The following is a 26,236-nucleotide window of genomic DNA, read 5'->3' on the forward strand; positions in this document are numbered from 1 at the left end:
CATTAGTCCAAAAAAATTATACTACAATCTCTGGTTTTCTTTCTCACTGTAGAGTATTTATGAATGTAATTCAGTGACTCAATTCTTAATTCCTTTAGGTTCATCATGGATGAAAGATTTTTTGTCATGGTGAAACCCATTTCCATAAGATGGAAAACTATGTTTATCCATAACACTTTTCTTGTCACTGTCCCGAGAAAATGACTTGGTCTCAAAAGCGTTTGCTGGAAGCTTTTGGGATGAATTGATGGACATGTCAGTTTGAACTCCTTTATGGGTCGATGGCTTCTGTCCAATTGCAGGAAGTGCAAGTTGCTCCCTCTGGCTCTTCTTGTCTTCCCACAATTTCAAAAGGCGGCGTTGATTATTGGTCATATCCTTGAGGTTTTGCTGTAGTGACTGCACCTGGTCCTCTAAAAGTGTCTTAGAGGTGACTGTATTTGCCAACTCTGAAGTCAAGTCATCAATAGTCAGACTCAGTTTTCCAGCTTTCTCTACAAGGGAACTGCATTCACGCTCCTTTTCATGCAAGTCATTAATTATGTCCTTGGTGGTCTTTCCGTTGAACTTGGGATTGCCCTCAAGTCCAATTTCAGTTCGAAGGACCTTCACTTGTTTCCTCAGATCCTTGTTGTCCATTGTCAGTGTCTTCAGCTTCTGTTTCAGAGCCTCAGTTGAACGCATCCTTGACTCGTACTGCCTGAGTTTCTCTCTAAGAACACTTTCTCTGTGCAGGGCATCATCTCTTTCCTTTCTGCATTTTTCCAAAAGTTTCAGTGTCTCAAATTTGGACACTTTTTCACTTTTGCCATTTGAGGCGGCCATCCTTTGGAAATGAGTTGAAATCACAATATAAGGAAAAATTTCAAATACATTCTCTACAACAAAAAAAAAACAGAAAAAAAAAAGTACAAGCAATCCAATAGTCCTTAAGCTGGAGCTGTTCCTTGCATGAGACTGAGGCAGGTGACATTCCTCTCTAAGGGTTATCTGTTAGATAGGTTGCTCTAGTGTAACTCAAAGCTGGGGCTAGAATGACCATTAATTAGGGTGCCACCACCCCTTTGACACCGTTTCAAGTAACCCAGTTTTTCCTCCTCTTTTGTTAATTAATCTAAAAACGTGGCACCAGTTAATAGGCAGATATAATAAACACAACCTTAATGTCGAACTCCGACATGCAATTTGCAGACCACATGCTGCATGCCTGCATGTGGTCACGTACAGTACGCAACATTTTCCACAGCAGGTGATCTGTGTATCCAAACTGTGACAGTGACAGATTCTTTCAGCTTGCTTTGCCACTAGACAGCTCAGATGGATGAGATGGAAAAGAGGTGATGGCAGCCAAATTTAAGCCACTTTTAAACTCACTCTTTGAAATGTTGAGAGTTTTGGTTACCATCTCTCCCTTAAATATTTTAAATGTCTAACTGTTAAAACGAACTGGCAGCCTTTAATGTTGACAAGAGCAGGTAGAAGAGTCACGTTGCCGACATGTGTGGGAGCTAGGGTGGTTTAAGGTTATCCAGCCAAAGCATGGATGTGCACTGCAAGAAAAAGTAGTAACAAAAAAAACAAAACAAAAAAAAAACAACATTCCCATAAATCTTCAGTCATTTACTGTTAGACGCTTTTATCCAACAAACTGGCATTTTTATTAGCAATTTGGAAGGAAACAACTTGATGTTACAAATGACAAACATTGGACAAGAATCAAATACTACTATTTGATCAAATATTAAATTTTATTTCTGTTGAAATTGAAGATTTTTTTTCCTTTACAAGCGGTCAATGAAAACAATAAAATTAAGTTTATTTGAAAAAAATATAAAAGCTTGCCACAACCACAATTAAACATGAATCAAAAGATATTGAATTTAATAAATTTTATTACATGTCGTTTGTCATAACAAATAAGTAATAAAATATTTACAGAGCCCCCTTCCCGAAAACTTAGGATCGAAATTTGGAACGAGTTGAGAGCACTTAAAAAGAAAAAAAAACAAAACTCCTTTAACTTTAAAGGTTACATAATAAGTAATCCTCAAGTATCTCACCATCACCAGTAACTCTTTATGTATTTAATTATGTCCAGAAAATAGATCTGCCAGTTCCTATTATAGGTATGTAAGAGAAATGCATATACAAAACATCGTTGACGCTGCCACCATTAATGTAAGAACTGGTCATCTAAAAATTATCTTAACATCATAATGTTTAATTGTACAAGACTATAAACAGATCTTGTGTGCTGGGTAATACCATACCCTGCTTAACGTTAAGCAAGTTACAGCTCATCCCATTAGAAATAACATACTTGGTACCAGTATTCATTTTCCGAGGTCACGCCGCTGCAACAAGCCTACAAGCAGGCTTTTACAGGCGCAAAGCCGGAATGTCCGAATGAGGGTGAAATCCAGACGTCCTATGACTTCATCAGCACAGCAACCTGAGTCTAATAAGGCAACAGGAGAGCCTGCAATTAAACACAAAAAAAAGGAATAATGCTTAGTTTGGGAAAGAGAAATTATGCAGAGGAAGTCCGGTGTCAAATGATCAACTCTAGCAGGTAAACATGACACAGAAAAACTACATAAAAATAGGCCAAAAATGTAGGGCTGCAACTGCAGGAGAAATATCATTATTCTCCCAGTGAAAATGACAACAGAATGCATGAGTTGTAAATTACAATAGGATTTACATACAGCAGGTTAAACCTGTATTATTTGTTCTTCTTTGTGTTGTCTTTTCTTTTCTTTTTTTTTTTTACCTTCACACAATGCAAGGCTTTCATGTCGATGACGTTGGACTGACTGCCACTGTGCTGAGAGAACCGTTTCGTAGTGGTGGCTGGGGATTGCTAAAGAAATAGGTCTGAAAAAGCAAGAAAATAAGAAAAACTGTACACAGTAAACAACTAATCAACAGAGATCAAAAGTTAACTCCGAGTAAGTGTGTAGAAGACCATTTGTCTTCGTCTCCCTTCAGATAAAGCGCAACAGTACTTTGTAGACTAATTACATAGATGTGAAAACATGTGATACCCCTGTGGGCCTGATAACATTCATGTTAAGAATTCCACTAACAGCCTGTTCACAACACAAGTTGGTAAATGTGGGCAAAGTTTCCACTGAAGGCTCTCCCCCAGAGGGGATTAACCTGATACCATCGGGTGCATTCATTTCCCACAAACACAAAGGATGAGACACGCAAAAATGGCACTGTAATGTAGTCTGTGACTGACATAGACAAGCTGGGTCAAAGCTTAGCCATGCTGAGATCACTGAGAACAAATTAGAGTGAGTCAATCATTGATATCCACACCAAGATGGAAAGGCAGCAAGAATTAACAGAAACAATATGCCGAAGCAGGACAGTGCATCCTGTTTTTCCATCCAGATTTTTTTCCATATCTTTGTGGTTTTTAAAAAAATATTATTCATTATTATTATTCTTATGTAGCAACTTAAGCGAGTTATTACCTTACAACCTACAGCCAGTAGGATGTTCAGCAAAACAATGACCGACACGATTCCCACGATGACTTTGGGATGATCGTCTCTTACTGCAGGCCAGAAGGTTATCACTAAGACAGAGCCAGAGAGGCAGAGCGCCACTACGATGGAGCACCATCTGAACCATTCATATGGGAGAATCCACAGCACCTTGAACAGAAATGTAACAAGATATCAACAATATTTTTATGTTTTCAGCATACAAAGAAAAAAATATCAGAGGATACAATGATATTGCAATTGCACAGGTATTTGCTGACACAATTTTTAAAGGAGAGCATATAAGAAAGTTCAACTGGCTGACTAGGTGTTAATATACAGAAACTGAAGCATAGACAAAGATACAGTCAAACCCCAGAACAGACTAAAATTGGATTGTCAATCTGGAGTTCACAAATTTAGCCAAAACTGTTATAATAACAAAAAAAGTTGTTTTTTTCCATGTGTCACTATACAATTAGTAAAACATTACAAAGCAGTCAAGATTATTAAAGATGTAAAGCAGCCATTCTACACCACAGTACATCATAACTCACATAATTACACATAATTCTGAAAATGAATAACAGCTTTTCATCAACTCATCTGTTTCACTATAAAATGTTGAATATTAAACTTTTAAAAAAGTTAATGTTTTAAAAAAGATGCATATTATGGCAGAGCAGTTTGAATGTTAATATTTGTTATTGCTTGCATTTTGCATTTAAATTCAAGGGCTTACCACTGCAGGTATGTAAATTGACAGAGAATATCCGTACACACAGACAATCTCCATAAATGAAAATGACACCAAGTTCATGATCTTGTTGCTTCTCCACAGCAGCAAACCCCACAGAGCAAGAGGCACTAAACAGGCGTAGCTGAAGATGGCTGTAGCAGCTATGGTCACTGCAAAATGCAACAAATTCAAAGACAAACAGTGAAAAGTTCATTCTTATTCTTTATATCTATCAATCTATCTATTTACATGTTCGGATTAAAAAAAGAACCATGTTAGTTATCTTACCTTTTCCAAACTCTGGGGTGTATCTGTAATGTGAGTTGCCAAAGTTGAACACAAAGTTGGATATGTTTCCACTAATGGCAACAGCAAATACGAGAGTGGTGCAAATCCAGAACGGTCCTAAAACCAAATTTATGAATGAATGACCCTATGCTGTTGGCAACAGAAAAGCCATTATAACAAATCTTACAAGCTAACCAAAGTATAGAATAGAAAGAGTGCAGAAAAAAAGGAAACAAAGGAACAGAAAAGTATTTTAGCCAAAATGTTAGAACTATAAGAGAACTAACCGTAAAGATCAGGATTTTTTCGAAGATAAAACTGAATAAAGTTCTTTCCAGGCCATGGCAGGACTGATCCAATGATCCTCTCCTTCACCTGAAGATGTTGTTTTAAAGAAACTATTAAAAATTATTTTAAGAAAGTGACCATTCAGTTTGTTTTTAATCATTTTACATTTCAAATTCATGTTTTAAAAAGTATTACATGATGAGTCTCAACATCAAAAAATCTTTGATAATACTCAAACGTCCAGAAAGGGGCACTCTTCTTTTGTCCGGAGAGAAGCTTTGACAAGAAACAAACAACAACAAAAAACAGTAAATTCATTGACACAATGTTTGATGTACTAAGCCAAATGTAATAGTGATAAATGATTAATTCTGTCAGTGAATACAAGTCTTGTCCAGACCTCTGCTTTGTCATCAGTGCTGAGAGGGTCTTCATCAGCAGCGTATGGAGCAAAACCAGCAGCATTTTGTTGTCTCTGGGGCTTCTGATCTTCATCATCAATGCTAATGGTGACTGCATCTTTATTGGCTTCCAAAAGATTGCCTGCTTCCTCAAATTCTAATTTAACAAGTGAACCGAAAAATGTTAAGTGAGACAGACAAAAAAAAAAAACAAATAATTAAAAAATGGCCACAGATAATTTAATAACAAAAGAGGCATTAAGGTAAAAGCAATTCTAAGTTAGCATATCAAATGTTGAGATAATATTTATTTCAGCTGCATCCACAAATGCATGGCTAGATTTGGGGAATCGGAGTTTAAACTATTTATTTTTTCCAAACATGTCTGTAGAAAACAACTCACCCCGAAACTGAAATGGATCATTGTCAGACGCCATTCCCCTTTCCACGATGTTTGTCCCACAATAATTTGTTGGCACTGAAAGTACAACACAAAAGCAAAAACTTAACTTAGAGCAGCTTATTTTCAATGTTTCCGTGTAATATTTGTTTAAGGTGTAATATTTGCTAATGCTAACATTTAGGGAAAAGAACGTTCACTTAAAGTTAGCTAAAGAGTTGCAATTTGAAATCTAAGTTTGAATTGACAGTTGCTACAGTATCAAGGATATTGCTGATATATATATATACACAAATTGGAAATAGCTGTTGACTTGTTTTGAAGGAAACTTACCAAATTCTCAAGCAAAACGCCCAAAATGAATTTGATTTCCTTAAGCTAGCTTAACCGGATAGCAGCAGGAAGTGACAGCCATGTAAACAAGCCTTGTTCCGGTTACTGACGTTTTTCAAAGTAAGGATTTAATTGTTTTAACTTGAACATATATTGAAAGATACTGGTTAGGTCAATTATAATGTTTGTAAAAGATAATTATGTTTAAAACTCTTGCATCTTGAGAAGAATTCTAGCTATTTATTGGTCAATAATAAACCATAAATTATTTATGGGCTCTTAGTTTGAAATGAGCTAGCAAAGAGCGGCATTGCAATGTATGCTACCGGGGAACAGCCAGGAATCATATACGTGGATTAAAATTACATTTCGATTCTTAAATATGCTTTATAAAATGCACAGCCTTGCCTGAATATATAGCCGGGCATAAATTAGTTTATTGAACAATTGCGGAATATTTTTTCTTTCTTTTTAATCGGGGTTCTGGCTTAGCTAGCCACTTCTATCAGCGCACTCCTGAGTTTGTGTCACTTTCTTCCCATTTAAATCCACAAAACTTCTACAATGGATAACAGCACTATTTATGTCCGAGAAAAGGGTACCCTTCGTCGGGTCGGGGGCATAATCTTGGCACAACCAAAACCGGCGTCGTCATGCAGAAGGACAAATCCGTTTTTGCTCAGGAAAGAGCATTACATATTCACGTACAATGAAGAAGGAAGTCTGAGATACACCACCAAATCACTCTTTGATATCAGTTTGTTGTTTGTTGCTGACAACATCCACCACGTGGACTCTCTGGTTGGCTTCCCAGAGCAAATAGGTTATAAAGTGTTTGTAGCAGCAGAGGAGAGTCGTGTATTTTTAAACCCAGATATTTCTCCAAAAGTCCTGAAGCTGTTCAGTGATGCATATGGGGAGATGCTGCTTGGATCTCTTTGTCTAAGAAATAGGTTTGTGACGTTATGCCTCCACAACTTCTATCTCTCTCTGCAGTGACCAGCAGTTTGACCCTCTTTCTACCTCATTTCTGCAGGTTTCCACTCCTGCATGAGCGAATGGAGGAGGTCAGAGCATTTCATAGTTTGAAGTCTCTGGATTTGTTTGGCTGCAGACTTGGTGATAATCACGAGATTTTCCAGCATCTGACATCCACCTCATTGGCAAGGTAAGACCACTCTCAGTTCTAATTCATAAAAATGATCAGAAGAAATCCAGAGTAAATGTTACTAACAGTTGTGCCTTTCCTCCTCAGCAGCCTTACTCAGCTTTTCATTGGTGGTAACAGTCTGTCAGATGCTGGCCTGCAAAGACTGACAGCACCTATCCGAATGATGCGGAAGGGACTGGACTGTCTTCAGCTTCTGGATCTTTCCTGTTAGTGGCTTCAGTGTGACAAAAGGTACTATGGCTTCCAGATTTAATGCATCTACTTTATCTCTTTCTTGCACAGATAATCCCCTCTCAGAGAGGGCTCTCAGATACCTCACATGCCTCCCAAAGCTTGACAAGCTTAATGCATCTGAGACCAATATGAAGGTAAGAGCAAAGACTGCATGCAATATTTGACTCTGATTTTTTTTTTTTTCATGATTCAACTAATTCAGTGTTATTTGTACATGCAGCTTGGCACAAGATTAAATGCAACCATATGGAACCTGTTGGGTCTAATTCAATCAGAGAAACCATTGGATACATTTGATCACTCAGGATGCAAAACAGAGGGTTGGGCAGACCAGGTGAATATTTTCAGACACTAATAAAAGTCTGGAGAATTTGTTGGCAACATGAATTGACATTTGACCTATTTTAAGGTTGTAACTCAGTGGGAAATAAATGGCTCACAGATGCCAAAACAGAAGAAAATTGAAGACTCGAGGATAGCTGCGCTTCGCTTTTGTAAGCCTATTACATTATGCATTATGTTAATGAATAGATATTTCTTCACAAGAAAACACTTAATTGTATTTGTTTTCTGTAGTTGGCAGGCAGAAGTTTGTCAGAGATGTTCTAAACACGCCACCCGTGGTTGCTGATGGTGTGGAGGCAAACAGTGAAAAACTCCATTTCTACAGACCTGCAACAACCAACCACAAAACAGAGAAACAGATTTCTTCAACAACAGAAACTCATGTGAAGTCTCTCTACTACAACAACAAAAAAAGGAAGCCGGAACCAGTAAAGGATGTTGCATCACATCAAACTCCTCCAACAAAACGTTCATCTCCATTAGCTCTAACTGCAGAGGACATAGACTTGTTAAACAGCTACTAAGGCGTACACCCAAACAGGATCTCCTAAAAGAGAAAGTAATTAGCTACTTGTTAACCAGGATCATCTCTGGATGATTCACCCTTGTTCTGTTGAAAGCATTTTGCTGTGACACTCTGCATATTTTCTTTTTATAAATAAAGTTTTACTTTTACCATGTTTTTTTTGTATTTTTAAAACCATAGTCAAAGAGAATTTTGGATGAGTGCAAACATAATACGCAGCATGCATTACATTTATGCCCAATCTAGGGGAAGGGTGAAAGTATTAATTTCTTGCTTATTCTAAGCCGCAGCACAAGTCACCTGCAGAGATCCAGTAGCAGGTGCTGTGTTGTCTATTAATCTTGCTTCTTTCTCACTGCACAGCTTTGACTGTATTTACATTTCAATCTTGAGGCACAGTTTGAGGCTTTATTTTGAGACTTCATACAAAATGACTTCACACAGTCACCTAAATCCAGCAGCACTCCAAAAGACTTCTTAACACACTTTGATGTGTAAAATCAACGTAGTTCCTCTCAAAATCAAATTACCACACGGCTAACCTGAAGGCTTGGAACTGTGCCAAAACAGAAAAACTCTGCAGCAGAGTGCAAGAAGGTGGGCTCAGAGGTCTAATGGGGCTCTCCCGAGAATTCAGTCTCTTTGTATCGGCTGTGTAATTGTTGTCCCGAGTCATTTTAGTGATGAAATATTTGAGTGAGTGCCAGAGCAGAGGATACTTCAGCTTTAACAGCTGGGGCACGAAGCAAAAGGCTAGCTATATCTACAGTAAAGGGAGAAAAAGGGACACGTTTTCTTCAAATGTACAATAAAAAAAAAAGCTGTGCATTGATGCTAAGATCTGATTTCATACGGAGTGAGAAGGAATGATGGAGAATAACCACCATCATCATACATAATCAGTGTTTTTTTTTCTCCATTCACACAAAGGTTGCAGCATCCACAAGAAAAAACATGAAAATTAACTTAAAAATACAGCTAGTCAGAATAGGTTTGCAAGTCTAGCAGAACACGAAACAATAGAGAATCTGTGCTCATTGTAACATAACACCGGGGGTGCAATGATCCCTGAAAATACTGAAGTCCCCCAAAGAACATGGTCCATTTTTTCCCCTCTTCTAAGGCTAAAATACTCATGTTAACACTTATTTTCCATAACAAACTACAAAGTCACTGTTTAAGGCAGCTCAAGGAAGAAATAGAAACATTCAACAGGTTCATTTTTAATAATTATAATTTATTGTTAAAAGAACACAGTGAAGCAAGAAAGACTTACTGTATGTACCGTCACTATCAATAACAAACATAGAATTTTACTGTAAAATTCATTAATGTCTTGATATCACTGCAATAGAAACATGAGAACAAATGAAGAGTGTGCAGCATCTATCTTATCAACAGTTATTGAGTTTTGGGAAAGCCTGTATCACATCAAGCACAGAGTCCATTCAAACAGTCAAATAAGCACACCAGCAGAGATCAAATGCACACAACACAAATGCAAAAAAAAAAAAAAAAGTCCTGAAATCTTGACTCATCATTCCTAAATATACTTTAATGCCTCAATTATACCAATACAGGTTTTTTTTTTTCTTCAAATCATCCAAAAGTTGAAAAGCTTCAAATGTATCACTGACATTTCATCACCCGATACAAAAGCCCCTGTTAGTCCTGTGAACCCCACAAGCATCACAGGCATGAAACCAGAGAGCGAAAATTAACTACAGATAATGCATGGAGAAGAAAAATCCCTTATGCGGTGCAACTTTGGCTTCTAGATGTTTGACTGGTCCAGGTTCACTTTGGAAGGGAGTGGTCCTGCCTCCTCCTCCTCCGGCCCTTTGGAGGTGATGATAAGCAGGGAGGACGCAGGGTATGGAGTCAGTTTCTGTTCTTTTATGTACTCCTCGTCACCATAGATGCTCAATTTCTGTAGGCAGCAGGAAATCGTAGCATTGATTAGCAGGTAACTTTTTAACTCCATTACAAAAACAACTTTCAGCCTCCAATAAAGAAAAGAAAAAAAGCTTCATCTAGAAAGAGAAACGCTTCATGTTCTGCATTTCCATTCATCGGTTTCACATAACCACTTAGATACCTTTTTACTATATGACTTCTACTTAAAAAATAAAACCTTCACCTCTTTTTAATTCTGCTTCAGATCAGAACGATTGAGAAACAATCTGAAACTGACATTTCTCTGATTCTCTGACTGCTGCCTTCTCCCCAAGCAATCTCACCTGTACAAGATAACAATCTGTAATTATCTGTTGTATGTAATAAACAGGTTTTACAAGCTACTAAACACAAACTGATAATTAGATGAAGGGCACAAAAACTGCAAGACAACTTAACCAAACAGCTCCTGGTCCCTGTAGCGAGCAAGCGGATGATTAGGGACTAGGCCTTTCCAGAATTCCCTCTTCCCCAAGGGCAGGTTTATTCAGTAAAATACATCTTAAAATGATCCAATTACCTCATACTTGTTTAATCTGAACCAAAGCCAAATACAAATATGGCTCCGCAGGAGGTCACCCCCACCCCCCAGCCGAAAAATGGTAGCCTCTTCCAAGTTAAACTGGTTTCTTGCTCTTGCACAGTAAACTAAACTGTGTTCATTTGACCATTTTTGTGCTAAACAAGGTAAATCCGCTATTGGCATCAACTCTGAAGTTACTGCACAGACGTAAAACTAGAAAGAATGAAACGGTTTCTTTTTCCATTTGTGCTGCTAAACTTGTTCAACAACTCTTCTCACAGTGAGCAAACTTAAACTTGAGGTCAAACACGAATAAAACAGCAACTGTACAACTCTGGCAGTCTTGGGTCAGTGTCCTCCAGGTTTCCTCTGCTATAAACACAACTTATTCAAATTAAATGACTCTCCCAACAGCTGGCTTTCAAGTTCTGCAAAAAGCTTTATATGAACAATTATATTTGAGCCAGGTGTGTTGCAACAGGGACACAAAGCTTCACTGTAATGATTCCCAGAAATTGCACTCTGTATCCCTCATCAGCCCATTTAGCTCTCATAAAACCAGATCATCACAAGAACATTTTATGCACATAAGGCAAAGTAAGCAATTTATAATAAAGTTCAAGATGTGAAACTTTTTTGGTAAAACTGTTTCAAGGAAATACACAAGTCTGGCAGTTTTATTTTGTTCAGAAAACATGTGAGTATTTATGAGGGATCTTAAAAGAGAAAGTCTAAAGAATATTACATGGCTTACTTCAGCGGGCACATATTGATCCACCGCAGTAGCCACTGTGGCACAACAGATCCAGATGAGGACCAACACAGACAGGATCAAGGTCGTGGTTAGGATCCACCCTGGCAACCAAGGGCTCCTAAGGAGAGAAATAAAAATGTAATTATGTGTAGATTCACTGAGAATGCCTCCATTAAGCCACTCTTTGATAGAGCAATTTCATTGGATATGATGACTGTCTCTGCATTTTTCTGTGGAAACCAAGAGAGCATAGTGCTTGTGAACTTCATTGTAATGCACAGTTTATCATATTTCATGCTCTTCTGAGACGATTGATGTTTAAATTTATGTCGTCTTGATGGATCTTGTAATGGGATTATAAGAATGTTCATCCAGCCTGAGATATCAGTCTGCTAAGTGGAAGCACTGGTACACATGTCTCTTTTAAATATGTTTCTATGTCTGTATTTTATTTTCTTCTTCTTCTTTTATTTTTAATAGACCTAGTGTCTGAACAAAGAAAGAAAGTGAATAAAATAGAAATTTGCAAGCAAACCTTGAAAGACAGCTGAAGATGTTGTATTCATCATCATAGCGACGGTCACCGGTCATATCTCTGTCTCTCTCTTGGATCAATGTGCGATGGTATTCTTTGTAAATTGGGCTGCTCAGCCCAGGAACTTTAAAACAAAAAATAAACGCATATTTATGTATCGGTAAATATCACACATTTCATGTTTACATTTCCATTGCAGTCTGTAAACATGATGATAAAGACATTTAGAGCACAATAAATTGTATAGTGCTTTTATACCAATGCATTCTTTTTTTTAATTATTATTTATCTCAAACACAAACAAGAACAAAAATTCACATTTGCGTAACAATGTTCCTTGTTTGAGAAAGAGCAGTAGGAAGCCCAAGGCTTATTTAGATACTACTCCTTATTTACAGTCTTTTGTTTACACAATTATATAGCAAACCTTTACATACTGAATCACCAGTCAAAAGACTATTTTAAAACAACAAATTAAGTTATGGATCGTTTTCCTTTTTTTATATTTATCCAATAACAATTCCTTCTCATTTTTAAAAAAAATGGAAATTATTAATACATGACTTTTAATCATCACTTCGTCCATTTCACAAGTTTACTCCATAAATCGATATACATCCGCTTTTTAGGGCGGTGCGTACATATGGCTTCTGTAACATGGCTTTACCTCTCCATAATAAATCAACAATGCCAATCAATAAATGTGAAATGTCTGTTATTTGTTGGCCAGAAATAAAAGTCTTTTTTTAAACTTGTGTTTAGTATGATTTATATTTTACAACACAACAAATGTCTTCCAGATGAGACTGGCTAAAAATGTGTGTAGTTATCGTCATATTTACACTACAGTGGAATACAATGGTTAGTACTTACAGTTCTTCTGGGGCTCTTCTTTTACATCTTTTTCCAGCTCAATCTGGGAGAAGATCTTGACTTGTGGTTCGGACTGTTAAGCATAAAAAAAGAAACAAGTTTTTTTTGTTTTTTTTTTTAACTTTTCTGAATAATGAGAAAAGGTTTGCATGCAGAATCTTAGCTCGAACAGCTCATCCTTCTATCGTACCTGGAAAATAACTACTCTTCCATCATCAGCCTGGAGGTAGAAAGTCCAAGTGGAAGTGATGAAGTAGTGAGCCTGACTCATTACATCGTCCCAAAAACCTCTGACAAGCGTCAGGGGGTACAGAAGATGAATCCTGGGCATCATGGCTTCCAGCTATGAGGAGGGGGGAAATAAAGCATTGTATTTTTAGTTTCACATGGGATGTCTGCAACCACACAGACAGCTGAGAGATGGTCATACCTGCTCATGCCTCTGCTCAGCAAAGGGCAGCTGATTCTGACAGCCCAGGTTGCAGGCATACTGCTCATCTGACTGGGTGTACGCTTCCCGACAGGCTGCATGAGTTTGAAGTGGTGAAATGAAGCAGATGGGGAAACAGGATTAAATTAAATGAAGGTTGAACGCACGCACAAACTTTATGGCTACGCTGTCGACAATTAAAATGATGACATATGTCGCCCTAGAGGCCTGGACATTGTTCAGAGGGGAATTTAAATAGCCCAAATGCTCAGTGCATGCCTTACTTGATTCACATTCAGATTTGGTGTGATTCAAATCCTCGCTGTCACGAACAAACTGGCAAATGGAGAAGAGACGACAACCTCTCTGACAAGCATACAGTTCTTCCTCCTAAAAACCAAAACAAGCGAAAGGACCAGTTGAATGCCTCGACAAGTAGCGACTGTGGAAGATGACACACTTCAACTTAAATTACAAACTATCATAAGCAAAAAATAATGTCTAAATGACAGAAAGAAATACAAAATGACAGAAAAGATAAATGCAAACGTAAACAATTTCGCTGAGCTAAAGCTAGCTGTTATGACTTGCTCGAGCTAGACGAGTACTCACCCGTGGATACGTGTGCAAACTGTATGTCATTTCACATGACTTGTGACAAGATGCTGTGTTTCCCAAAACACTGTCAAACACATCTGATGATGCTAATGTAAATGCAAATAGAGCGGAGAGTCCAAAAACACAACCAAAAGAGGAAAGCGTCCCCATTTTGTATGTGAAAACCTAAACAAAACAACACGCTCCCTTTCCTTGTTCTCCTTAATCGGGTTGTGTTCTCGCGGGAACAAAGCAACGAGCGAGAACTTCTGGTCGTTTTGCGACGTTCAAGTGTCCTCATAAATGTGCAACCTTTCATTAACACATTTAAAAAAATGAGGAAGTATGTAAGTTAGTCGACTTGAAATATAAAGGCACATGTCTTTTACAGTAAATAAAATATATACAGGAGCAGAGCTAGCATTTCATCATATCATCTTTCAACTGAGTTGATTTTTTTGCACATTTATGCCAACTGCAGTTATGCATGTTTTTTTTTTCCAGTTGAAGCTCATATTGGCCTGAAACATTGTTGCTGAGGAGAGCGCAATATTAAACGTGACACATTGTTTTCATAAAAGCCCCCCTTCAGACCATTTATATCGATAAGTAAACACTTGCTTTACAATTATAAGTTGATTTTTTTTTTTTTTTTTTTTTTTTTTTTTTAACCTTTGGGTAAGGTTACAGAGATGTTGACTGAATTGTGTTGGTGTCAGTATGAGAAATTCATGCTCATGCAAAGGATTATTTTTACAGTTTAAGTTGTCTCATTACAAAAGTTAAACAAAAACAGAAACGTTCAAATAACCCAATTACAAATTATGTGTAAACAAAAAAAAGTAGCTGTGTGGAACTTAAACTGATTAGATTACAGGACAACATCGACATGTTTATGAAGAAATTATTTTATTGGTTTGAGTATAATCCACATTCAAACTTTCCAAATGTTCATCATTCTGGCTGTGCTCTCTTGTTATGTTTTTTCCTTAGCGTACCTGAAGGCAGCACTGCCATTGTTGTAACGCAGCTATTGTTAGGTTAACCAAATAAATCATTTATCAGCGTTTCAAATACACAAACAAGATGTTTATTCACAGCGTGTGGGAAAATGACTTAACTCGAGCAAGGCAATGTGTTTAATCTCTTCATTTAAAACACTGGTAAGAGTTTGCCAGATTAAGTATAACCAGGAAACTGCTTGCAACAGTTAGCAGTAGTTAGCTCAGGCTCTTTTAGATTACAAAGTGATAGGTCTTTGAGTTTGAAGATGGACAAGTTTGTGGTTCGACTCCCAAAGGGCGAAACACCAACACAACCAAAGAGTGGCGAAAAAGTTTACAAACAAACAACAATTGAATCTCTCCGGGTGAGCTACTGAACATCAATGGGACTGAACTGGATATATAACAGATGTACACAGCTAGACTTATTGTGTTTCTTCTTCTCAAGAGGGTGGTCGTAATAGAAGACATCATGCGATACAAGTCCACGTTGGAGCTGCCAGAACAGACCAAGGAAAACCTGCTTGGTGCCCTAACAGAGCTGGCAAAGAAGATCCCATCCAGGGAGGTGCTCAAGTCCACCAGAATAGGTACACAAAGGGAACTTTACTGATTGCACTGCATATTCAGTGCCGGATTAAAAGTGCAGAGGCCCCTGGGCCGAGAGTGTTACGGGGCCCCTTCCGCACTGCGACATTGTGAAAATTGTAAATGATACACTGTGAAACAACATTTCTAACATCTCTCAGCCAGTGGTACCAGTAGCAATAGACTAAAGACTGTGGTGTAACTATCTGGCTTTTATGTACATTTTGCTTCATGTCCAAACTGCTGGTGTTTGCCCCACATGGGTTCCAGGTAGGTGTGGGCACCTGGGCCTGTGCCCATAATGTCCATTGGATAATCCAGCCTTGTGCATATTGATATTGGATGTGTGGCTGCCCTGCCAGGTCTAATGTGTCACTCATTTCTGAGATTATTTTAAACAGAGAAGTGCACCTTAGTTTTAACATTGTAATAACGGAGTCAATAAAATAAAGAAATAAAAATAATCTCAGAATGCACACATCGTATATTCCTCCTGTCTTGAATTGTGAAGTTGACAGACTATTTGCATAAAAAAAAAGAAGATTTTGAGCTTTTTTTTTTTTTTTTTGTAATTTAGGAGAACATCATCACTATAATCATCAGAACTGCCACTTTAGTGAGTCAGAATGAAAGAGACCAGAGACATACTGTCAGAGAGTGGTTGATACAGGGGTAGGAAATATTCTCAAGGATGACTCATTTATTTTAAAACTCACCACTTATCCAGTCTTTTCAGGAACTTGTGACCCAGGATTTAGTTAGTTTAAGTGAAGAAACAGAGATGGAGCAGCTTAATGACTTATATGTAGGTGAACTTATCTGTCAGTCTTTATTCCAGCTTATGACTTGTGAAATCCTGAGTACAGCAGTAGCACTGCATATTTGCTTGTTCCAATTTAAGCCTTTCCTTGAGTTTTACCATGCATTTACTTATGTAGCGGCAAGCTCGACATCCTGGCACCGGGCACACAGACAGCCTGCAGTTGTGATAACTTCTGTCTCGATTTGTGGGGAAAGATGTACTTCACCATCACTGAGCCAAGCTAGATGTACTTTTCACATGAAGTTGTTTTTAGTTTATTTAAAGCATGATGGAGCGCTGAATCAGATGCTGCTGGCGATAAAAACGAATGGTGACAGAAGGAGGAAGCTTGCTCAGATTTAAATTCACATTTTCAGCATGGCCACTAAGAAAATACTTACTGTGATAAAGGCTTAGCATCCATCAACCTCTTTTTGTATATACATTTGTTTTTTAATTTCTTAAAAAAAACATTGACACGATATTGATTTTTTTCTTTTTTTTATGGTTCCCTCATCTTGCTTTGTATCTTTCAGACAGCTGGTGTGCTTCATGCCACAGTATGACATCTTTGTATACATTTAGTGGTAACTTTATTGTGGGAGATGGCAAGGATGTATAAAAAAAAATGCCACTCAAATTTTAAATCCAGGATATAGATGTTGTTTCTAAAATAATCAAAAAGCCACTTTTACAGCTAGCATCAGTCCAAGGTAATGCTTTAATTTTGTGCTTTTAGTGTAATATCTTGGTACATAATTGGCACTTTTAACAGAAGAGAGGCACAAACTATAACTCTGTACTTTTGTGCAGGCACCGCAGAATGCTTCCTTATTTTAGCATGAAAACTGGGGCTCAGCTTATGGTCAGCTTTTCCTGTTGGTAAAGAAAGTAGCTGTTTCTGTCAGTGTCCGTTACGCTTTGCATAATGAAGTGATAGGCTTATCTTTGTAAATGTTCTTTGCTGCATCTTAGGGGGGGAATTAGAGCCACCTTTGGAGCCAAGGCTCATGTGGCTGCGCACAGAAAAGGCAATAGGATTTTGCTTAAATTAAGTGACTAATTCTCAAAATTGCCATATTATTTGTAGAGTAACTGACTGCATTTTAAAGTGATCAGTAACGGTTCTTCATTTATCTGACAAGTCAGCCATCAAACTCATATTATTCAAATTAGTTCAGCACTTAACAGAAACATCTCTCTTCTCAGGTCACACTGTCAACAAAATGCGAAAGCATCTGGACCCAGAGGTGAGTTCAATGGCAGCAAAGGTTTACACCGACTGGAGGACATTCATTGAGGAGAATTCAAATAAGCCATCTATTGAAGTGCGCTCCGACAAGCAATCCGAAGGACTCAGGAGCAACGCGAGAAGACTCCTATCTGAAGCTTTGGAGGTCAAGGTGAGAAAGAGCATCTCGGTGATGTTCAGTGTAACAGGAAAAACGCTCATGTTGCGCTCATTCTGTACATTTAAAACTTATATCGCATTCATCTGTTACTGTTTGTGATAATCTAGGAATGTTGATGGTGAAAGCACATTATAAGAAGTAATGTTTGATTTTGTGTCACATCGGATAACAAAGCATCAAAAAAGCGCAACATATGAATGTGAACTTTTTACAGTCTATTAGCATGTTTTATAGTTGGGACTTATTTTAAAACAGAGATGCATGACAACTTTTTAGCCATTTTTTTGTAAAAACTTGAATTTATATGGATTTACCAAACCAACATGAACTACTGCAACTCAAAGTTTGTCCACTGACAACTTTATTGCCTCATCGAGCCTCAGCTTGAAAACTGTGATGTGCTAACTAGCTACTGTATTCATACATATTTCTTGTGTAGGTGTGGTTCATTTGTGTTTTTTTTTCTTATTTCTGACATACAGGAGGATTCTGGTCTCATAGACAACATCGAGAGGGAAGTATTTCACCAGAGTTCCCGATTGGTCAGCAGCTCATACAGACGGACTGTTAGAGCGCTGGTTTTTGCCTTCAAACACAACCCCGTGATCAGAAATCAAGTAAAAGACAGTAAAATGTCCGTCATCCAGCTGGTGTCTAAATACAAAAAATAATTATAATAATTAAACTGAAGTTAACGTTGTTTTTTTTTATATGCATACCTTTTTAAAAATATTTTTTTCTAAATTTTCTTTTTTTTTTTTTTTAAAGATGCAAAACTTTTACATTTTGTGCCACATTGTTTGCTTTTCTTGTAAACTGAACATGTATGAATGTAATACTGTTAATGATGATGAAATGTGTTGTAATAGGGTCATTTTTTCTTTATTGTCCGTACATGCTCATTTTGCACATTTTAAGAAATCAAAATGTGATCATTTTGGCTTTGGAGTTCATTCTTTGATAGATACAGTAAGACCATGAGCAAGGATCACTCATGTCAGGGATTTAAAGCTTCACATCTTCACAGGAACTAAATAGAACATTTCACGTCATTTTAGTTCATGAGATGTTATTCAGAATATTAAAACTTTATCTTAAATACATTTTATTTGTTCTAGCCTTATCTTAGCTACACTAAACATGACATTCACCAGTTCATACACTCGTTCATATAACATTATTCTTGATTACATACGTACAATAACTTTTCCATCATACATGAGTAGCAGTGACGGATTCATTTACTGAAAGCTCTTTGAAGAAATTAGCGTTTAAAACAGTGAAACTGATCTGGTGGATGGCCGTCTCTGCCTTCTGAGTCAAAAGCTGACCAGTTTACAATGTAATTAGTTACAAATTATTTTACAGAAAGTACCTGCAAACTTTTAGTGGGGTGGCAGTGGCTCAGGTGGTAGAGCTGCTTGTCTTGTTATGTGCTCCTCTACGCTTCTGAAGCCCCAAAGAGAGCATTGTTCTCTCAGGGCCGATCCCAAGCCCAGATAAATGCAGAAGTTTGCGTCAGGAAGGGCATCCTGTGTAAAATGTGCCAATTCACCTGTGCAGTGATTTGCTGTGGCGACCCCTTCAGAGGGACAAGCTGAAAGGGAAACAACAACCTGCACACTTTTAAATGCTTTAAACGATACTATTGATGTAGAGTTGTCAGGCTAAATGTTGCATTATCATTTAATCACTGTATTTCTTCATCAATAGCAATAATCCACTGATAGTGTTTGTTGAAGTCATAGCTTCTTTGTTTGAGGTGCATTACACAGTCTGTAACAGTAGTCAATATAATCATCTTCAAAGACATAAATATAGTCCCTATAGTGATCTGGCTTTTTCCTCGGGATAGCGCCTTTCTGTAGATTTGTTTTCATTTTCTGCCTTCTTTTGGTCTGCTTTCACTGTGTCTGCATCACACCACTGTGTTGTTTTCTATCAACCTGGTTTTCTGCCATTCGCAAGCCAACTTGTAGGTTTTTTACTGATTGTCTTCATATTTAATCTACAAGACCATCATCCCCAGCATCAGGCATTTCTTTGCTGGTTCTAGATGCAAACTCTACAATTCTTTGTTTTTTTTTTACTTTCCTGCTGCTGGGATAGTAAACCATACATACTGGACAATTCTTGTCGTATCTGATAAAAATGCCTTCCTCACATCTAGAGTCCAACTTCCCTTTATGGTGCTTGTAAGCTTTTGCATCTTGGCAATAACGGGCCTGTTAGCATGTAGTAAGGGGTTTATTTAGTGCAATTGTTAATGTACCTATTGCTCAGCAGTGCAGCTGTCTGGACAGTGTCAGTTCATTACATCTTTGGCAGCCCACTTTCGATGAGCATACACTAAGCCATTTAAAACCAAGTTTTCCAATTTTGCTCAGGAGTATCATTTTGTTGTGGACAATATGGGACTGATGTCTCATACTTAATACCATTCCTGCCCATTAATTCCCTATGATATCTGCTTGTTGTTCTGTGCAAGTTATCAGGTCTCATGCATTTTACCAATAAATTTCATACCAACACCAAAAGATACATAACATTCAGTCTTGTCTGTATTGACTCTTAGATTATTAGTTAATGTTGCATAATATTGCATTTTTCACACATTTGTTCATATATCTGACTCATTTAACAATCTAGATCTGAAATTTTCTATTTATTGTGTTTTTGCAGGCCCTATACTGATGCCAAATTGTCATAAAAGTATGTTAGATTGTCATAAACCTCTACCAGATTGTTTAAAACCTTTGCTAGATTTTGTTTTTGTTGCACAAAGAACTTATATTGAGCACTGTATGAAATTTATAAACAGTTGTTTTTATCTTCAGTGTTATGTATATTTTAGTACAAATGTAATTATAATGTGGAATGAAACTTTATTCAGAGAGGGAAAACTTCAGACTCATTACAAAAATAATATTTAATGAACATGTTTTGGATTATAAAACAGTCAACTTACACAGAGATTTTGACTTAGCCCCCTCCCTGTTCCACACCCCTAACCCCCATGGTAAATGCGAACAGAACAAAATCATCAAAGAAGCACCAACCAAACAATAGCTATCACCATGAGGATGACAGCCAAAACACATATACTGATGAAGACAATATCGCTGAAGTCATGAGGCTCAGTCTGTGGATCAGCTGCAGGGCCGCTGCTGTCGTTTTCCGTCTGCTGGGCCTCCTCCTCCAGACGGCGCTCCTCAGCTGAAATGATTGACACTGATGCTATTTTCCGCAGGGCATCGCACTGCACCTTGTATTCTTGCACATTTTGCTGCTTCTCATCAGAGAAATCGATGTAGAGCTTGTTGACAAGCATTGTGATGTTCCGATGTTTCTGAAAGGAGGTCATTAGTTACAGTGTTAACAGAAGCAAGTCAAAGATGAGGCCAGTTTGCTTTACAACCTCATTCTAGTAAATCGTTGGCAAGTAGAATAAATCAGCATACAAACTAGTCACCTGGCTGGCAGTACCACAGTTGACAAACTGAGCGAGTATTTTATATGAAGTGGTAGTCAGCTGTGCCGCACAGGTTGGGTTTCCCAGGTAGATACTCTCACGGTCCAGCTGAGGTAAGGACTGCAGGGGTATCAGAATGGTAAACTCTGATCTTGTGCAGCTAACGTTTACAGGCACCACTGGCAAAAAGACAGTTTGAACCTTTTAAGGAGCAGTTAAGAAGGACTTGGGAGAGAGTTGTTTGCATAGATGGATATTGTGTGTTTAGTTATCCCAAGAACACATTTAGCTGAGATTTAGTGTGTAAACACTGTACGGAGTAGTGAGTATGTGCAGACTCTACAGGATGATTACATTTAATAGTCCGATAGCTCTTGTTACTATAGTAATAGACAAGCAAAGTTTTGCATTCTGGAAATGGCTCAGATGCCTGTACTTTTACCTCCAAGATAAGAGGCGCTGAACCCTCTGTGAGCTTCATTTCTGTCTGTGCTGAGTACCACCAGCAGCTTGTTCCCCTTTGAGACGAGAGAAGGAGGATGCTCCTTCCCACACCAGCGTCCCAGCAGGGTGTCTGTCTGGCTGTCCCCATCGTAAACTGCCACGGAGTCATAGTCACACTCATCTGATAGACTGTTGCGGTCTTCCAAGTCCATGACAGGAAAGAAGAGTCTGATGCGGTATCCAGCTGCTAGGGTGATGCTCCAGTGGCAGTTGATGTTGTTTGGGTAGATGTTGGGGAAATGTGGACTGCTAAAGTTGCCACTTATAGCTGACAAGACTTGCTGGCATTCACCTATTGGAGTAAATTCCATAAATCAACTTAACAGAGCATTTTAGCTGTGCTGCTTGCTTACTTTATTGCTCCTCTTATTTTAGGAGGCTGTTTAGAGCAAGCAAATGTCACCAAAGAGAAAAGCTCGTGTTTATAGCAGGTAATTTAGATTTATTGGAACTTTTGCACAATTAGAGTTTTTGGAAACTTAATTGTTGAATAAATCTAACAAGGTAAATGATAAGTAGCCTGTGAAAAGTCTTATCAGAAGTAAACTAGAAACATAAACAGTTAAAAGGGAACATCAGCCACAAATGAATGTTCCTACCTGAGTAGTAGTAAGCCTTGAACCCCCGCCCTCCAATGTTAAAATCTGACTTGAAGACTGCCAGAAGTTGGTTGGAAGATGTGACGATGTTGGGGGGTTTATCTGCCCCACAGTATTTGCCGATGTGGCGGTGGGTTATTGTCGGGCCATCAAACAAGGCAACAAAATCAAAATTGCATCCCTCATTGTTTTCCAGCTGAAAGTCCAGGAACACCAAGGTGACGACACTCGTGTTGGACACATGAATGGTCCAGGAACAGTCTGCGTTGTTGCTGTACTCCTGAGGGTAGTCTGGACTGGATATCACACCTGATAGCCCGGTCAGGACCCCACCGCACATGTCTAGAGAGGGCAAAAGCAAACTTTTAGTTTCTTTTGACGAAAGGTTGGTTCTAAAATTGCTTAGGAGGAAATCAGGAAACTGGTGACAGCAACGGTGATCCTGCAGCACTCTTATTTGTTGAAGGTTTGATCAGATTTCAGTCAGAGCTATAAAAAAAAACCTTTGGTTAACTCCAGACAGATAGTATCTGTATATGTTAAAGAAATTGAAGAAGAAATAAGCAGTTTTAAGCTTAACTTTTTAACCATAAGCCTTAAGTAACCCTGGTAACATGCTAAGCTCATCTGATAACATGTTCAACACTCATTGCAAATGAATTGTTCTCCTTCAATGTAATGTTTTGGTGAGGCCAAAAGGTTTAAACTTCAAATCTTTGAATAATGCTGATAATAAAGGCCAAACTCAGCCGAAAGTTAAACGGTTAGCCAACCTCTCACTGTCAAGTTGCATTTAATACAACAAGTTACCTTTCCTGTAGCCAACATTGAAGCCGCTGTGGGCCACGTAACGGTCTGAATGAAAAATGATAGACATGACATTCCAGGAAGAGGTGAACTGAGGTGGAGAGATGTCACCGCAAAATGTCCCAAGGAGGTTTCCTTCATCCTCGGAAATGCCATTGTATATTTTGATGTAGTCATAAGAACAGCTTGTGTGGTACTCCAGCTCAAAATGGTAAAAGGTGAGCAGGACGGAGGAGCCCTCTGCCACCACAATTAGCCAGGAACAGTCAATGTTGTAAGGATACATGCCCGGGAAGTTTGGACTGGAGATATTACCAGATGGAGCTGATAGGATTCCTCCACATTTGACACCTTATCATAACAAAAAACAGAATGTTTAATTTAACCCAGAGGGAAGAGATACTGCTCATCCTTGACTTCTTTATTTGACTATTTTACTTTTAGCAAACACAACTCATGGAAGTGCATTACATGCTGACAGTGAAAAACTGGAGCCAAACATTCTCTGAATATACCGTAGCCAAGACATAAACCCCACATGAAAATTGAGCAGAGCTCTACTAAGATAACAAATGACAAACTCACCTTTTTTAGAATAAGCCTTGTCAACCAGCAGAAGTAAATGAGTCAATATAGCCACCCTGAGGCACATTTTTCCTTTATTGTGGATTTGGCTTTTGTCACACCTCAACTGCAGTTCCAGCAGAGACACAGAACAGCAATGTCACAGCAAACAGCCTTGAGGAAATAAGACTTTGAAAAATTCATCCACAGCCTGAGCGAGGAACCCGATACTCGCCTCCAGGGCTCGGCTTTGCCCTCTTTGCTAAATTTTAATGACTGATATCCAATGAGCATGAGAGGCTTGTCAGGACACTGTTTGGAAAGATGTTATGCATTTTTAATGCTGGTCACAGGCACACAAACGCTCACTGAACACCAGCTGCGAGCGGTGTTGGTGAAAACAGGAAAAGAGAGAAGAAGATCACTAATTATATCTGTCATTACCAAGAGAACAAAAAGATCTCAGGATATGATGTAACAGAGAAGAACAGACTTTGTAAACTGGGCTTTTTTTTGCATAAAGGTTGCTCCTGAATGTATTTGCATTTTAATGTACTTTTCAATATCAAAAAGTAAAGAATCATAGTCCGCTATCTGTGTTGTATTGCACTTTTAATGCTCAGCCAGGTCTCATTGTATGGCTTTTTCTTGTGCTGATCATATTTCATGACTCTCTCCCCCATGTTTGACCAGGCTTGTAGCTGAATAGTGTAAATGCATGTATACAGTGAGTCTGACTGAATGGAGTGTGTAACAAACAGATACTTTACCTGTTTGTTTTACAAGGCTTACTCTGCAAATGAATGTTTGCTCTACAAGCAGCGACGAGACTGCAGGGACCACACTGTTAGTCTCTTTAATACCTTTACAAACCTGCTAGATGGCGCTGTTACACTGTGAAAACACCTGGAAAATCACCACAGACGTCTAAACAGTCCTGCCAAGTTCTCAGCTAAATAAATAAGAATGTGATTAAAATCAGTCAAGTGCTTTTGTTTTTTTTCCCCCCCTCCCTTTCCTTCTTCTTTTTTCGCACAGCGGTTCATGAGACTGAAATGAACTGCCTTGTCTTTGAATTTTAATTCTGTCCTCTCCTAAAGCTTGTTATTGTTCAAGGATGTGGGTACTGGGCAGGGCTGCAATGTGTTCCACAAAGATATCGGGTGTTTAGAGCAGTTTAATCACCTATTAGCAAATAAATGCTTAAATAAGATATAAGCTGAAACAGCTGGAATATAAAGGGAAATTTCAGCTAGTTTGCAGCTACTTGACCTGGAAAATGCCTCTGAATTTTGTCCTGCGACAATGTTTAGGAAGAAATGCATTCAATTTAAAGTTAAAATTAAATGAATGATAATAAAAGAAAACAAAAACAAAAGTCAGTTGACATAGTGAAGGGTTATTTGTTAGTGTTTGGCAGGTGCTGTAAATGGAAAGACTTGACAGCTATCGCATCTGGCAGCTTTTGATCAAACATGAAAAAAACGGTGGATGAAGTGAGTGTCAGTCTTTGTAATGAAATGTGATCTGCATAAAAAATTATATTTTGCCCACATCCAGTCTGATCATGCTAGTCTGGGGTATGAGACTACAGCTCGGTTTCTGATGATACAACTACTCGTTCTGATGAATATGCTCCGAGAGGAATATAGAAGCATAAATGTCAGAGAACAATAAAAAGTTCATGTTTCTGGCACTGACTGCAGCTTGGCAGAATATTTTTCTGACTTTTCCAAGACAATCCAGTCATTCTGCTGCCATGGCATGCATTGTGTATTTGTAGACAAATCTCAGCGTTAAAATGTCTTCACACTAGCTTATGTCAGAAGACATTTGAATGCATTTTAAAACCTTCACCGTGTTTTTTTTTTTTTTGAATCACAGCTGGCTATGTGGATGTTTGAGTCCTTTTTCAGCTGCTACAACCTTGTCTGGCTTTAAAACATCTAATACTGCTTTACAGCCAGACATGTTGTGTTTCCTCCTCTCCCATTCAGGGTTTCTGCTAACATTTCTACCTTCTCTATACCAAGGACAATATTGTTATGTCATTGCACTGCCAATTTACGGAGCTCACAGATTGGATTATAGGTCATAATGAGCTCAGCTTCCCTCTATAGTTATGAGGGTAATGAAATCTGTTATTCGAGTTAGGAAGAGAAGGGAGAAAAGCTCAACTTTCATTGCCAAGAGCTGCCCTGCTGTATTCCCACAGCTAAATAAGATGAAATATGATTGTTTTGAAAGTGCTAGTTTATTTTTAGTTGTTTATTTTTATGACTTTAATTGGAAATAACAAAAAAAAAAAAAAAAAAGAGAGAGAGAGAGAGAAAAGAATCATATTTACATTGTTTGCTGACTTGAATGTAAAAGAAATGGAAGTTTAAATAGCTTCCTGGTCTCATGATACGGTAAAAGAAATGCACGGAAAGTTTTAATATTTAAATGCTGCACATTTGTTTTATACCACAAACACTCAGAATTTTGACTCTGTCTTCTATCATCAACATGTATTGCCATGTAATTACGCCCTATTACACCCTTAAAAAGAAAATACTTAGAAATTACATATATATCTCTTAGTGTGTTATATT

The 26,236-nt window shown here is 38.1% G+C and overlaps 6 protein-coding genes across 6 annotated transcripts; 2 read left to right on the forward strand and 4 right to left on the reverse strand.

Annotated features, from left to right (window-relative positions):
• Positions 1 to 78: 78 nt before the first annotated feature.
• LOC306758434 (uncharacterized protein) lies at positions 79 to 825 on the reverse strand (the record flags this gene model as incomplete). The annotated part of the gene is made up of 1 exon (XM_079243762.1): positions 79 to 825. The coding sequence occupies one exon, from the start codon at positions 823 to 825 to the stop codon at positions 79 to 81; it is 747 nt and encodes a 248-aa protein (XP_079099888.1).
• An 852-nt stretch (positions 826 to 1,677) lies between these two features.
• On the reverse strand, positions 1,678 to 6,022 carry yipf1 (Yip1 domain family, member 1). The gene is made up of 10 exons (XM_079243218.1): positions 5,947 to 6,022; positions 5,617 to 5,691; positions 5,213 to 5,370; positions 5,008 to 5,088; positions 4,812 to 4,899; positions 4,525 to 4,641; positions 4,240 to 4,406; positions 3,486 to 3,668; positions 2,774 to 2,877; positions 1,678 to 2,479 (listed from the first exon to the last, which is right to left on the reverse strand). The coding sequence occupies exons 2-9, from the start codon at positions 5,648 to 5,650 to the stop codon at positions 2,794 to 2,796; spliced, it is 912 nt and encodes a 303-aa protein (XP_079099344.1). The 5' UTR covers positions 5,651 to 5,691; positions 5,947 to 6,022; the 3' UTR covers positions 1,678 to 2,479; positions 2,774 to 2,793.
• Positions 6,023 to 6,380: 358 nt separating this feature from the next.
• On the forward strand, positions 6,381 to 8,331 carry lrrc42 (leucine rich repeat containing 42). Its single transcript, XM_079244084.1, has 7 exons — positions 6,381 to 6,899; positions 6,983 to 7,114; positions 7,202 to 7,323; positions 7,400 to 7,485; positions 7,572 to 7,685; positions 7,761 to 7,845; positions 7,928 to 8,331. Exons 1-7 carry the CDS (start codon positions 6,511 to 6,513, stop codon positions 8,218 to 8,220), a joined length of 1,221 nt encoding a protein of 406 aa, XP_079100210.1. The 5' UTR covers positions 6,381 to 6,510; the 3' UTR covers positions 8,221 to 8,331.
• Positions 8,332 to 9,480: 1,149 nt separating this feature from the next.
• On the reverse strand, positions 9,481 to 14,107 carry tmem59 (transmembrane protein 59). Its single transcript, XM_079244378.1, has 8 exons — positions 13,906 to 14,107; positions 13,578 to 13,683; positions 13,294 to 13,388; positions 13,054 to 13,206; positions 12,864 to 12,936; positions 11,991 to 12,114; positions 11,456 to 11,573; positions 9,481 to 10,152 (listed from the first exon to the last, which is right to left on the reverse strand). Exons 1-8 carry the CDS (start codon positions 14,059 to 14,061, stop codon positions 9,997 to 9,999), a joined length of 981 nt encoding a protein of 326 aa, XP_079100504.1. The 5' UTR covers positions 14,062 to 14,107; the 3' UTR covers positions 9,481 to 9,996.
• A 918-nt stretch (positions 14,108 to 15,025) lies between these two features.
• tceanc2 (transcription elongation factor A (SII) N-terminal and central domain containing 2) lies at positions 15,026 to 18,367 on the forward strand (the record flags this gene model as incomplete). Its single annotated transcript, XM_079244261.1, has 4 exons — positions 15,026 to 15,259; positions 15,343 to 15,484; positions 17,494 to 17,687; positions 18,179 to 18,367. Exons 1-4 carry the CDS (start codon positions 15,161 to 15,163, stop codon positions 18,365 to 18,367), a joined length of 624 nt encoding a protein of 207 aa, XP_079100387.1. The 5' UTR covers positions 15,026 to 15,160.
• A 2,372-nt stretch (positions 18,368 to 20,739) lies between these two features.
• On the reverse strand, positions 20,740 to 23,730 carry cdcp2 (CUB domain containing protein 2; the record flags this gene model as incomplete). The annotated part of the gene is made up of 6 exons (XM_079244320.1): positions 20,740 to 21,045; positions 21,169 to 21,347; positions 21,611 to 21,964; positions 22,272 to 22,613; positions 23,082 to 23,429; positions 23,664 to 23,730. The coding sequence occupies 6 exons, from the start codon at positions 23,728 to 23,730 to the stop codon at positions 20,740 to 20,742; spliced, it is 1,596 nt and encodes a 531-aa protein (XP_079100446.1).
• Positions 23,731 to 26,236: the final 2,506 nt, after the last annotated feature.

The sequence above is a fragment of the Telmatherina bonti genome (assembly GCF_933228915.1).
Source record: "Telmatherina bonti genome assembly, chromosome: 7".
NCBI classification, from domain to species: Eukaryota; Metazoa; Chordata; class Actinopteri; order Atheriniformes; family Telmatherinidae; genus Telmatherina; species Telmatherina bonti.

Coding starts and splice junctions, on each gene's coding strand:
- yipf1 (XM_079243218.1), bottom strand. CDS start 5,650: ATGGCGTCTGACAATGATCCATTTCAGTTTCGGG. Junction 5,371..5,616: donor TGATCCATTTCAGTTTCGGG/GTGAGTTGTTTT, acceptor TTGTTAAATTAG/AATTTGAGGAAGCAGGCAAT. Junction 4,642..4,811: donor AAAAAATCCTGATCTTTACG/GTTAGTTCTCTT, acceptor ATTTGGTTTTAG/GACCGTTCTGGATTTGCACC.
- lrrc42 (XM_079244084.1), top strand. CDS start 6,511: ATGGATAACAGCACTATTTATGTCCGAGAAAAGGGTACCCTTCGTCGG. Junction 7,686..7,760: donor CAGAGGGTTGGGCAGACCAG/GTGAATATTTTC, acceptor ACCTATTTTAAG/GTTGTAACTCAGTGGGAAAT. Junction 7,846..7,927: donor GATAGCTGCGCTTCGCTTTT/GTAAGCCTATTA, acceptor TGTTTTCTGTAG/TTGGCAGGCAGAAGTTTGTC.
- tmem59 (XM_079244378.1), bottom strand. CDS start 14,061: ATGGGGACGCTTTCCTCTTTTGGTTGTGTTTTTGGACTCTCCGCTCTA. Junction 13,684..13,905: donor GTTTGCACACGTATCCACGG/GTGAGTACTCGT, acceptor TTTGGTTTTTAG/GAGGAAGAACTGTATGCTTG. Junction 10,153..11,455: donor ATCAATATGTGCCCGCTGAA/GTAAGCCATGTA, acceptor TGCTGCCTACAG/AAATTGAGCATCTATGGTGA.